This window comes from Mirounga angustirostris, unplaced genomic scaffold (genome assembly GCF_029215605.1).
Source record: "Mirounga angustirostris isolate CCGP_5_RB_7025 unplaced genomic scaffold, mMirAng1.0.hap1 SCAF_6, whole genome shotgun sequence".
Lineage (NCBI taxonomy): Eukaryota > Metazoa > Chordata > Mammalia > Carnivora > Phocidae > Mirounga > Mirounga angustirostris.
In genome coordinates this window covers 128,031,997-128,044,732 of record NW_026991714.1, presented here as the reverse complement: position 1 = coordinate 128,044,732, position 12,736 = coordinate 128,031,997, and the positions used below count along the sequence as shown (strand labels likewise).

General features: G+C 51.6%; 2 protein-coding genes across 11 annotated transcripts in view; one reads left to right on the top strand and one right to left on the bottom strand.

The window, feature by feature from the left end:
* Positions 1 to 4,252, bottom strand: part of DPCD (deleted in primary ciliary dyskinesia homolog (mouse)) — an 18,419-nt gene extending 14,167 nt beyond the window's left edge. For 2 of the 4 annotated variants that reach the window (XM_045878668.3, XM_064595197.1), the window contains exon 1: positions 4,122 to 4,252. In XM_045878668.3, coding sequence (XP_045734624.1) covers positions 4,122 to 4,185 — 64 coding nt within the window. In that variant the 5' untranslated portion in view covers positions 4,186 to 4,252. The remainder of the gene's footprint in view (positions 1 to 4,121) is intronic. The other 2 variants (XM_045878669.3, XM_064595196.1) reach the window with 2 other exon arrangements.
* Positions 4,200 to 12,736, top strand: POLL (DNA polymerase lambda). 7 transcript variants are annotated; one of them, XM_064595190.1, is made up of 9 exons: positions 4,200 to 4,339; positions 5,168 to 5,332; positions 6,076 to 6,370; positions 6,561 to 6,723; positions 7,111 to 7,428; positions 8,179 to 8,397; positions 8,921 to 9,097; positions 11,134 to 11,302; positions 11,744 to 12,726. In XM_064595190.1, exons 2-9 carry the CDS (start codon positions 5,218 to 5,220, stop codon positions 12,106 to 12,108), a joined length of 1,821 nt encoding a protein of 606 aa, XP_064451260.1. In that variant the 5' UTR covers positions 4,200 to 4,339; positions 5,168 to 5,217; the 3' UTR covers positions 12,109 to 12,726. The 7 variants fall into 7 exon arrangements, with proteins under 7 accessions (XP_064451260.1, XP_064451263.1, XP_045734616.1 ...); XM_064595193.1 differs by having other exon boundaries at positions 8,179 to 8,352; positions 11,744 to 12,717; XM_045878660.3 differs by having other exon boundaries at positions 8,921 to 9,049; positions 11,744 to 12,717.

Genomic DNA, 12,736 nt, shown 5'->3' with positions numbered 1-12,736 from the left:
AATAATCCTATCTGCCCCCATTACTTGTATTTTACAAATGAGGGAAACTGAGGCTTAAAGGTCATGTAACTTGTCCAAGCTCATAAAGCTATGAAAGGACAAACCCAGACTTAAGCTCATTTGAGGCCAAATTCCATGCTCTAATAACCATACTAGGATAATGTCTATAGCTTTAAATATTTGTAAGGTTGAACACTGTTCCAAAGGTTTATTGGTCATGTTTCTAGTCAATTATTACCTGTTTAGACCTTAGCATATTTTATTTGGGTATTCATCTTTTTCTTACTAATCTGATTGACCTTTATGATATTAACCATTTAATTTTTATATAGTCAACGATTTTTTCCTTTGTGGTTACTACCCAGGAGTTGTGCTCAGAATTTCCTCCCTTACCCGAAGATTATATAATAATTATCTGTACTTTATTCTAATACATATTTACTCTATAGGTATATATGTAAATGTATATATGCGAATAAACAATTTTTTTTTAAAGATTTTATTTATTTATTAGAGGGAGAGACAGTGAGAGAGGGAACACAAGCAGGGGGAGTGGGAGAAGGAGAAGCAGGCTTCCCGCGGAGCAGGGAGCCTGATGTGGGGCTCGATCCCAGGACCCTGGGATCATGACCTGAGCCAAAGGCAGACGCTTAACGACTGAGCCACCCAGGTGCCCCGATAATAAACAATTTTATTAGTATACTTTGGTAAAACAAAATACATGTATGAGTGTACATGCATGGAAGAAATATGGAAGTTTATGCATGAAAATATAAATTATGGGGGTGCCTGGGTGGCTTAGTCAGTTGAGCATCCAATTCTTGTTTCCGTCTCAGGTCATGATCTCGGGGTTGTGGGGTTGTGGGATGGAGCGCTGCGCTGGGCTCTGCAGGGAGTCTGCTGGAGATTCTCTCCCTCTGCCCCTCCCTCCATTCGTTCTTTCTCTCTCTAAAATACTAAATAAAAATCTTTTTTTTTTTTTTTAAAGATTTTATTTATTTATTTGACAGAAAGAGACACAGCGAGAGAGGGAACACGAGCGGGGAGTGGGAGAGGGAGAAGCAGGCTTCCCTCAGAGCAGGGAGCCCGATGCGGAGCTCAATCCCAGGACCCCGGGACCATGACCTGAGCCGAAGGCAGACGCTTAACGACTGAGCCACCCAGGCACCCCATTTTTTTTTTTAAGATTTTTATTTAGGGAGCTTCTCCTGCTCCCTCTGCCATACCCCGTTTGTGCTCTAATAAAGAAAATATTTTTTAAAAAGTAAATTATGATTATCTCTAGATGGTAGTTGATGGGTGATTTTACTTATTTTTCATATTTCCATAACGAGCATAAATTCTTTCTGGAAAAAATTTGGAGTATTGGGTTCTTATTACCAATAGCAGTGCTTTTTCGTGGGAGGGAGGTAACATCCTCCTCACAGCCACACATCCATCAGGAGGGTAAATCTATAGGAGAGGTTTGACAAGACGTATCCATACACTTAACATTATTATTGTTTATTATTATTTGGTTTGGGGAAAAAAGACCAACAACATTGTTTTGTGATGCTACTAACAAATAAACCTAACAAAATCCTAGATGATGAAATATTTGTTTAGATACCATCCTGTGACCAAAGGAAGTGAAAGCAGGGACTTGAATATTTGTACCCCCATGTTCACAGCAGGATTATTCACAATAGCTAAACAAATGGAAGCAACCCAAGTGTCCATCAACAGATGAATGGATAAACACAATGTGATGTATGCATACAAACAGTGGAATACTATTTAGCCTTGATACATACAACACAGATGGACACTGAAGTGAAATAAGTGGATGGTAAGTGAAATAAGCCAGTCACTAAAGGACAAATATTGTATGACTCCACTTAGGTGGTTACATTCCTGCCGTAATCAAATTCATAAAGACAGAAAGTAGAATTATAGTTGCCAGAGGCTGAGAATGGGGGAGTTAGTGTTTAACAGGTACAGAGTTTCAGCTGAAGATGAAGAAGTGCTGGAGATGGATGGTGGTGATGGCTGCACAACAATGTGAATATACTTCATGCCACAGAACTGCATCCTTAAACATGGTTAGAATGGTAAATTCTAGGGGCGCCTGGGTGGCTCAGTTGGTTGGGCGACGACTGCCTTTGGCTCAGGTCATGATCCTTGGGGTCCCAGGATCTAGTCCCACATTGGGCTCCCTGCTTGGCGGGGAGTCTGCTTCTCCCTCTGACCCTCCCCCCTCTCATGCTCTCTCTCTCACATAAATAAATAAAATCTTAAAAAAAAAAAAAGGTAAATTCTAGGTTATCTTTTTTTTTTTTAGATTTTATTTATTTATTTGACAGAGAGAGACATAGTGAGAGAGGGAACACAAGCAGGGGGAGTGGGAGAGGGAGAAGCAGGCTTCCCCGCGGTGCAGGGAGCCCGATGTGGGGCTCGATCCCAGGACCCTGGGATCACGACCTGAGCCGAAGGCAGATGCTTAACGACTGAGCCACCCAGGCGCCCCTAGGTTATCTATTTTTTACAATAAAACCAGAAACCACAGTCCTGAGAAAATGTCCAAAATCTTTAGCTTGGCAAAGGAGATCACAGCATACCCCAATTTATCCAAAATCCCTCTTCATTTCCCACCATTTCTCCTCACTGCTCCTTGAGAAAAGAGAACTTTTATTCACCCTTGCATCCTAGCACCTGACATAGTGTGGGGGACTGTTTGACTGGGGGAACGCTTAAGCCTCACTAAAATGTTGTTATTCCCGGGCGCCTGGGTGGCTCAGTCGGTTGAGCGACTGCCTTCGGCTCAGGTCATGATCCTGGAGTCCCTGGATCGAGTCCCACATCGGGCTCCCTGCTGGGCGGGGAGTCTGCTTCTCCCTCTGACCCTTTCATGCTCTATCTCATTCTCTGTCTCAAATAAATAAATAAAATCTTAAAAAATAAATAAATAAATAAAATAAAATGTTGTTATTCCCCTAGTAATCAGCCATATACTTCCACAAATCCATACCTCTCTTTACATGTGGGTCATTCCCTCTTCCACACTTAGCAAACCGTATTAATTCTTTAGGACCCATAAACATCACCTTTTCTGGCAGATCTTCTTTCAAAGGGACGATCATTCCCACCTTCGTGCCCTCATACACTTTATAGAAGATTCCAACCTCTACTTAACACACACTCTTATTCATTTACATATCTTTTTTTCCCCCCTCTCTGCTCTAGTACACAGCCTAGTACATAGTAAAAGCCTCCTTAAATGCTGCGTGAACGAATGAACAAATGAACAGGTGATTTTAATTTCCGTGCTTCCCTGATTGGCCTCTGCCTGTGGATGTGCGCCTCCAGCTGGTCTACAAGCTACAGAAATTTAGACCTAATTCATCTGGCTGCCAAGGGGGGGGCAAGGAAAGGACCCCTGCAGCACTGGGGGTCCTACATCCGTCAATCCTAGGGTGAGACAAAATCAGGACTCCCTACCCCCTATGCCCACCTTTTCCAAGCACAGGGCTGGGACCCTTGCTGTTTTCCCTACAGACCCCAGGGAACATTTAGAAGTTCACTTACAAACATTACAGCTGGAAAGGACATCAGCTCACTTTACAGATGAGGAAGATAAGGCCCAAGCAAGTAAAGGGGCTAACTATGACTTAATGGCAGAGTAGTAACTAGAGCCCAGGTCTCCCGCCTCTTCATGACGCCAGGCTGCGTTCAGCAACAGAACCCTACTGACTGGACGAGGGGCTAGGGCTGGTCTAAAACCCTCTTTCATTTGTTTCCTCTTCTGTAAAATGGGGTGGAAAATTAACAGCCTCTTGGGACAGCTCTCGGGAGCAAATGACATAACGAATATGAAAGGAGTTAATATTTATTAGTAACAGAACTCAGAGCGGGGCGAAGTGGTGTAGAGGAAACTAGGAGGTATCCAGAGACGCGTGTTCCAGTCACGTCATCTCTCCGGGCCTCAGTTTCCTCATCTGCCAATACAGGACTGGGCCTAGTCTGGCAGCCGCGGCCCTTCCAGCTTGGCCGTCCCAGGCTCGGAGGCCCTTCGCGGAGGCGCCAGCGCGGAGGGCTGCACCCTGGGGGAAAGGACTAGGGAGCTCGTGGGGGCCTCGAGTTACCGTCCTGCAGCAGCGCCGTCTTCTCGGCGGTCCGCAGACTCTCCAACCAGCCGGTGACCGCCATCTTCCCTCTGCCCAGCCGTGCGACCGGCCGCTGCCATGGCAACCATTCCGCCTACGGTCACTTCCGGCCGACCCGGAAGGTGTTCTGGGCATTTGCCCCCTCCCCCCCACTTCCCACCGGCCACGCCCTTCGTCCGCTCTCATTGGCTGCCCTGGTAAGTGGTTTACTCGTGCCCACCCGCGGGTGACCCGAGGGGCCTGAAGTTGACCGCCCCCCCCCCCCCCCCCGGCTGACCGAATCGCCGCGGCGGGGAGGGGCCCCTAGGGCAGGGTCCGGACACTCCAGCCCTCCTCCGGTCCCCAGCTGGGAGTCGCTGGCGCGCGCCAGCTGCGAACGCGGCGGGGGCCCCACAGCTGCCGGTTGTCTTCACCCCCAGCTGTGAGGCCGAGACTCCCCCAGGCTCGGAAGGCGCCCCACACCTGCTGCGGCTATGCTCCATCTCCCCGCAGCCGCGGGGCTGAGCACTCCCGTGACAAGAGGCCCGCCACCGGGGCAGGTGTAGAGCGTTCCCCCACCTCCCGAACCCCCGCCACCACCAGGGTTTCCTCTGCCGGTCTGTGATGGGATAAAGATCATGTGGGGTCTATATGTAGAGGCCTCTCAGTCCTTCAATTGTCTTGGGAGCCCAAGCCCTTTCTAAAGATGTAGCTCCATTTCCTAGCCTGGCATCCCCTTTTGGTAAAGCCCTTTCAAAGTGGGCTGCAGCAGGGCAGACACTGCACTGAATCTTTAGAGCAACCCCTCTGGGGAGTATCATTTTGTACCCCTCAAGAGTTCCCCAGTAGTCCCATTCTTCCCCTTATTTCCCCCAGTACTCTGACTTTGAAAGGCTGGTAAGTGCTATGCTAAACTGCTGAAGTTCAGTTGGGTTTTGGGAGACCCCCAGGGACTGAGCTACTGCCCCCAAAGCCTGGTCATTAGAGACGCCCACCTCCATAGGCAAAGGGTTGGGTAACCTCAATTCTGGGTTTCTACATGACAGTTGCCCTGATCAAACCTAAAACCCTAAGGCAGTGATCTGGCCGTACCTCAATGGACCCTGGGGGCATCTTGAAGGCATTTCCCAAGCGGAGGAAAATTCATGCCAATCCATCATCAAAAGCACTTACAAAGATTACCAAGCAAGAAGGTGGAGAAGAAGCAGGAGGTGAGCAGATCCACCCTCAGAACCCTCACGTACTTGAACCCTCAAGCTTCCTATATTGTTTATGTCTAGAATCAGATATTAGAGCTGGTTCTGCCAGTCCATGGCCTGCAGGTTGGTTTGTATCTTCATTGCACTAGGCTTGGGCCCCAGTCTTTGACAGGCCACTTGCTGTGTTCTTTTCTACCCCACCCCTAGACCTCCATCAATCAGAAAATACTCTCTGGTCCCTAAGGAAATGACTAGCAGAAGCCTTTGTTCTCCAGGAGGTTGCCTGAAGAGGGATGGAGGGGGTGGGAGACTCAGGTTCCCAGAGCTACATTATTTTGCAGCCAAGCTGACAAATAACAGCTCACGTGGCGGGTAGGGGAGGGGAGTAGTTCTTACACGATGAGGCCTGTAATGGCAAGTCATATGTGCCTTATGCCTTGTGCAGAGGTAGGTGTCTATTAATACTTGAAAGAATAAATGATCAAAGGAAGCAATATACAGGATACCTACAATGTGCTCCAGCAGTGTTTAACTGTTCTAGGTTACATGAGGGAACAGGACATATTGAAATCCTTGCCCCTTACATCGGGTGATGGTTCATGGGGAAATTAACTGTATGCTTGCATCAGAATCCCCAGAAGGCTGGCTCTCTGGATGGAAGGAAAATGATCGTTTGGGGGCACAGGACTGTAAAGGGTTCGTTTGGATCATATCTGACAGTTATGACAATAGGCATCTGGATGTCCCCTCCACAGAGTGGTTGAGCTCCCTTCGGGCCCATGTTGTGCCCAGTGGCATTGGGCGAGCCCGGGCAGAACTCTTTGAGAAGCAAATTATCAAGCATGGTGGCCAGATATGCGCTGCCCAGGCCCCAGGGGTCACTCACATTGTGGTGGATGAAGGCATGGACTGTGAGCGAGCCCTCCGCCTCCTTCGACTGACCCAGCTACCCCAGGGTGTTCAGCTGGTAAAGTCGGCCTGGCTGAGCCTGTGCCTGCAGGAGAAAAGGCTAGTGGACACAGCAGGATTCAGCATCTGCATCCCCAACAGGTGAGCTGGCCTCTGTCTTTCCTCAAGTGCTTCCTGGCAGCATCTTGAGCTTTCTTCTTGGATTATTAAAAAAATAACTTTCATTGTCTTAATTGGACACATTAGAAAACCAAGATTTCAGAATAGAGGATTGGGAGCAGAGGAAGGGCCAGGCCTTTGGGTGTTAAACTTGCCATCACCATCCCTGCAGGTGCCTGGACCAACCACAGCTCAGCAAGGCAGACCAAGACTTTTCTGTGCCTCCTGGAGCCCGTGAGGCTGTGCTCAGGACAGCCCTTTCTCCTTCCCGTCCTCCCACCAGGCCTGTATCTCCTCCCCGGAGGACAGAGGAGGCCCTGAGCACCCAAGCCCAGGTCAGGAGCCTCCCAGCCCTCAGAGCTCCCTTCCCCTGGGAACTAGGTCACAGAAACAGGGAGGGCCTGGTGGTTGTTCAGAAGGTCCCAGGCCCCTGACAGAGGAAGGATCTCTTTATTGTGAAGCCATTTGGCTCTGCCCAACACTCATCATGCCTGCATTTGCCCAGGCCCACAGCTACCACACACCACTGGGGATTCTAGGGCTGGGCACTGGGGGAAGCCAAAATGAACATGGCCCCACAGTTAAGGAGACCCAGGTCTGATGCAGGAGACCCAGCCTCATTCCTGGGTCTGACTAGGAGACTCAGCCCCCACCTTTGAGGGGCTCTCCTGGGGGCCGCTGGGGGCATGAATTTCTCGTCTCTTCTCTTTCCTTACCTCAAGCCTGGCATTGATGATGAAACCAGTGACGAGGAAGAGACCCAGGTTAGCGCAGCTGATCTGGAAGCCTTTATCAGCGGCCACTACTCCACCCTCCTTGAGGGAGATGGTGAGCCTAGTCCAGCCCCTAAGGGCCTGGATAAGTGGGTCTGTGCACAGCCTTCGAGCCAGAAGGCGATCAACCACAACCCCCACCTCACAGAGAAGCTGGAAGTGCTGGCGAAAGCCTACAGTGTTCAGGGAGACAAGTGGAGGGCCCTGGGCTATGCCAAGGCCATCAATGCCCTCAAGAGCTTCCACAAGCCTGTCACCTCCTACCAGGTACCTGGGGGCCAGGGCAGGGGATGCGGGGAGATGGGGGGCTTTCTGTTTACTGGGCACCAGTCACAAGTGGGGATCAGGTGGAGTGCTTAAGATTTTATGATGTCAGAGACTTGCACAAAAGAAATAAAATGGAGAGATGGATTGAAAGCAGATTGATAGAACCTTGATAATTATAGAAGCTGCTGACGGGTAATGGGGGTTCATTATACTGTTCTCTCTACTATGGGAATTTTTCCCATAGTAAAAAGTTTTTAAAAAGTTTACTCTGGAGGCCAACAGACCAGGGTTTGAATTCTGGTTCCCATCATTCATTAACTGTGTGATTCTAGGCAAGTTACTTAAACTCTTTAAGCAATGAAAAGGAACTAAGACTAGTGAGAGACTCAGGTGCTCCTGGAGGACCAAATGCCATGCTCCCTGCAGTGCGGGACCTGATCCGCAGAAAGGCTTCAGTGAATGCCCCGCTCTCACTGTTGCCATGACAGTGGTGACTAGTGTGGTCACTGCTGCCTTTTCTCTACTTGCTGTGCTGATCTCCATTCCTCTGAGAACCAAAAGACAAGTGACCCAGCCCATCCCATCCAAACTTCTCATCTTCATTTGTGCCCAGGCTTTACACCAGCTGCTAACGGGCCAAGCTGGCTTTTATTCAGATATCTGCTAAAGGAGTCTGCTAACCCACCGCTGGCTCTACACCTCCCATCTTCTCACTCTGCTTTTCCTGCCTCTGCCTCCCCCTACCCCCAGGAGGCCTTCGGTATCCCCGGGATTGGAAAGCGGATGGCCGAGAAAATCGCAGAAATCCTGGACAGCGGGCATCTGCGGAAGCTGGACCATATCAGTGAGAGTGTGCCTGTCTTGGAGCTCTTCTCCAACATCTGGGGAGCTGGAACCAAAACTGCCCAGATGTGGTACCAACAGGTCACACCATGTCCCAGCACCCACTTCGGTTTTACTTTCTCAGAGGTCCTGCCCCCTAGTTTTCATACCCTGTGCTCTGATGGGAATGAACCAGGACTAGAGGGAGACCACTTTTCAAGGGGACTAGGGCTCATGTAGACCCCTCTCTTGCTCCCAGAACTGCCCTGTTGCCTGATAGCCTCAAGGAATTAATCAAGGAGGCAGAGAGACAGGAAGTGTGTTTCTCTGTCTCCCAGACTAGCAAGGGCCTTCCTGAGAAGATCAGGCCTCAAGGCTGAGTATCCAGATCAATGGTTCCCCAACCTGGTGATGCCCAGAATCCCCCAGACCAACGGACTTATGAACCAGTATTTTAGGGTTGTGGCAGAGCTGGATTGGGGTGTGTCTCCCATGCTCCCTACCTTTCTTGAGTCCCGCTGATTACAGATCCAACCACTCCTGGGGTTGATCCTGCCTCAGGCCTTCCTTGGAATCTGGGGGTGATGGAAGCCTTGTGTATGTGCTCGTTCACTGCCTCTCCATTGGTCTTGGCTGCTCATAGCCTCCTCATCTGGCTTGTTTTTTCCAGGGTTTCCGGACCCTAGAAGACATCCGCAACCAGGCCTCCCTGACTACCCAGCAGGCCATTGGCCTGAAGCATTATGATGACTTCCTGGAACGCATACCCCGGGAGGAGGCTACAGAGATTGAGCAGACAGTAAGCAGTTGTCCCAGAGCAGTGAGGAGAGCCAGGCCTTGCTATAAGGTCAGGACCTGGTTCGAAGTCAAGAACACCTGATCCCTCAGCTGGGGAGCCAGGTGGAGGAAGCTGTGAGACAGAGGTTGGGACCAGTGGGGATAGGGCCAGCTGAGACTGAAGCTGGAAGTGTGGGTGGCTGTGGTAGGGAAGGGCTGTAACAGCAGGCCTCTGGATTAGGGTAGAGTAAGCATTGGTTTAGATGCTAGCATGGCGTTAGGGCTGGATTAGAGGCGGATTACTGTCAGAACTACTTGAGGATATTGCGGTTTGAACTGGATTAGGTCAGGGTGGGTCAGGACAGAGGTTCTTAATGTTCTTTGATTCACAGACTTTTCTGAGAACCCAATGAAAACTATGGACTCTTTGTCTCCAAAATTTGTGCAGATGTACAAAGTTTTCTATTTCCAGATGTGCAGACCCTCTGAAGGATCCCCCCTCCACCCAGCCCCCTACAACCTGAGGCTGGTTCAGGGTTTGGGTTAGAGTTGGTGTAGAAGCACAGTGCCAGTATGATTAGGTTTGGGGTCAGAGGAAAGCTTAGGTTGAGTTGAATTAAGGTTAGGCCTGAATTAAGAGTAGGGTTTTCTTAGTACTGGATGCTTTTAGTTAAGATTTGTTGTTGCCCTAAAAATAAGATTTGGCCAACATTAGGGTTTGATTTAAAGTTGGGTTAGGGATTAAATTCCTATAAAACCTAGATTAGAAAGAGACTAGTGTATATTTGGGGTTAGATATATAATTTGTTCAGTTGGTGTCAGGATTAGGGGCTGGTTGCTGTGGACAAGGTTTGCTACTTTGGAATCAGGTTTTGATAAGTAGGACTGTATGGAGACCCTGGCCCACCTTAGTTGAAATCAGCCTCCAGCTCTACTCCAGGCCTCCAGCCTCCACGCTCTACTTTATGGGACTATGAGCTGGCACAGGATGGATGAACAGGCCCTTTTGTCCATCCATCACCAGGCCTTGGTGCTAGTGATGACACTGTCACTCAGCCACGGTGTCCAGGCACGGAGAATGTCCCGGTGAGCCTCCAGCCCCCAGCCCATTGGAAGGGGCTTCCCACATGGCATTGAAGGGCTCTAGCTTTAGTTTTTGATGGGATTACTCATCCTAGGTCTCCTCCCATCCTCTTGGGAGGCTCAAGAAGGGAGTGAGGGGATTAGCAGAGCCTGGCCTGTCAGGAGAATTGAGGTGTCCTGGCCAAAGTATCCAGGGTCCCAGAAATCTCAGTGTCCTGGGGTAAAGGCGTGGAGGCCATCTGCATACGAAAGGCTTCCATGTCGCTGGGGTAGAGGCTAATGGGCTTATTTCCCTCAGTGAGGGATGATCCTTCAGCTGACAGCCCCCTCTTTCTTGGCTCCCTCTCCAAGCACCAAGCCTCCTTCCTCCAAGTAAGGGTGTGAGCACTGGCTCAGAATTGCCTCCCTCTTCGCTTTTTTTTTTCTTTTCTTTTATTGTAGGTACAGTTGTATTTCTGGGCTCCATTTCCCCCTAGACCTGGCCTGGGGCACCCTGCTAGCCACCTGCTCAGGCCTCAAGCCCCAACTCACACACTCTGCCTTTAGCTCTAGATCCATACCTGGGGCTGCTGAGACCTGGCAGAGGGCTTCCAGGCATCTGGCCCTTTGTCCTAAGTGGACAGACCTGGGCACATGGGTCGGGGCAGGGGCAGAGAGAAGGGGTGTCTCTCTGCTCTTAAAGAACCCTAGGAGGAAAGATCAGTGCCTTCCCTCAGAATCCGAGTATACGCCTCTTAGCTCGCTCTTCAGGCTGAGTCTGGTGGTGGGAACACATTTTCTTTTCCATCCTAGTGAAGCTGGAGAACTGCCATTCCCCAGGGTAGATTGCTGGCTCTGCTCCTTGAGGCTTTCCCTCACTTGTATCACACCTCTGGGGATTGGCTCGGGCATCAGCTGGACATGTGGGCTCCTAAGTCAGGGAAGTCTCTCGTGCTGCCCTGGGAGAGGAACTCCATGCAGGGCTTGAGGCCCACAGGCCCTCCTTGCTGCCCCCTGCCTCCCCTCCCCCCCGCTCTTTCCCAGGTCCGGGAAGCAGCTCAGGTCTTCAACCCCAGGCTGCTGTGTGTGGCATGTGGTTCTTACCGCCGGGGGAAGGCAACCTGTGGTGATGTGGACGTGCTGCTCACTCACCCGGATGGCCGGTCTCACCAGGGCATCTTCAGTCCTCTCCTCGACAGCCTTCGGCACCAAGGTATAAGCTCTGTCTCTGGGTGAGTGGGCTGGCCAGGGCAGTGCAGGGAGGGCGACCCCTGGGAGGGAGAGGCTCAGAGTCGCAAGCTCTAGGCAGGAAGCAGGGGAGGGCTGCTTTGTGAGAATACCACCTCTCCCTCGAGGCCAGAGCCATTGCAGGGAAGAGACAAAACAGCCCACCACTCCTCCCCTCAGTAATAGGTGCTCACTACTGCCTGCAGGTCGAGGTTCATCTCACCTGCCTGTGACACTGCAGGGGGACATGAGGAGGAATGACTATGCATGGTTTAAAGAGGCAGGCCCAGAGAGGGCAAGGTCAGCCAGCAACGAAATTTGTGAGCTGGGAATGGAGGACCCAGGGATGAACAGGAGAGACCTGGGAGGACGGGGCAGCCCGGGCCTGGCTCCCTGCCCTCCCAGCGGCCTTCTGATGTTGCGCCAGGGTTCCTGACAGATGACCTGGTGAGCCAGGAGGAGAACGGCCAGCAGCAGAAGTATTTGGGGGTGTGCCAGCTACCCGGGCCGGGGCGGCGGCACCGACGACTGGACATCATCATTGTGCCCTACAGCGAGTTTGCCTGTGCCCTGCTCTACTTCACTGGCTCTGCCCACTTCAACCGCTCCATGCGGGCTCTGGCCAAGACCAAGGGCATGAGCTTGTCGGAGCATGCCCTCAGCACCTCTGTGGTCCGAGACACCCAAGGCCTCAAGGTGGGGCCTGGTCGAGTGCTGCCCACCCCCACTGAGAAGGATGTCTTCAGGCTTTTAGGCCTACCCTACCGAGAACCAGCTGAGCGGGACTGGTGACCCACGGCTGGGGGGAAGGAGGCGCCAAGCTGGACTGGCTGCCCCACCTGGCCATCCAGTACTTGGCTCCAGCCTTAGTAGGCTGAACCTCACCACTTCAGCCACCTGGGCCTGAGGGAAGGGGCCAGCCTGGCTCCCAGGCTCGGCTTGGCCTGGCCCTCTTCTCAACAGGAGCAGACTGCTGTCCTTCTACCTCACCAGTGCCCCTGGTAGAGTTTTGTACACGGCCCCTTGACCCATTTTAAGCAAGAACAGGTGCTGGTGTGAAGCCAGCTTCCTGTGCTGAAGGCCCATGACACCCCTCTTCCCTACCCAAGGAGGGTTTGGCTGCTGGGGGCGGGGCGGGGGCTGCAGGGGAAGGGGCAAACAGCTGTGGCTGAGCATCACCTAAGACCCTTTGGAGCAAGAGAATGCGCTACTCCACATGGACTCCTATGCGGCCCGCTTCCTCTGCAGCTGGAGGTGTGGGGAGGGGGCAACCGAGGCTCGGTAAGGACAGCATTTGAAGGCCCAGGGGCCCAGTAAAGTGCACTTGACATTCCGACTCCCTAGTGTCTGTGAGCGGCTGCAGTCCCTGCCTGCCTTCCACCCGGGTGGGGATGGAGATGGGAGCTGAATGGGGGCCCAG

Bases quoted from the DNA above. Each gene is read 5' to 3' on its own strand.
- POLL (XM_064595192.1), top strand. From the start codon at position 5,218: ATGGACCCTGGGGGCATCTTGAAGGCATTTCCCAAGCGGAGGAAAATT. The intron at 5,333-6,075 runs GTGAGCAGATCC...TCCCCTCCACAG, and splicing joins AGGTGGAGAAGAAGCAGGAG to AGTGGTTGAGCTCCCTTCGG. The intron at 8,398-8,920 runs GTCCTGCCCCCT...TGTTTTTTCCAG, and splicing joins TCGGTTTTACTTTCTCAGAG to GGTTTCCGGACCCTAGAAGA.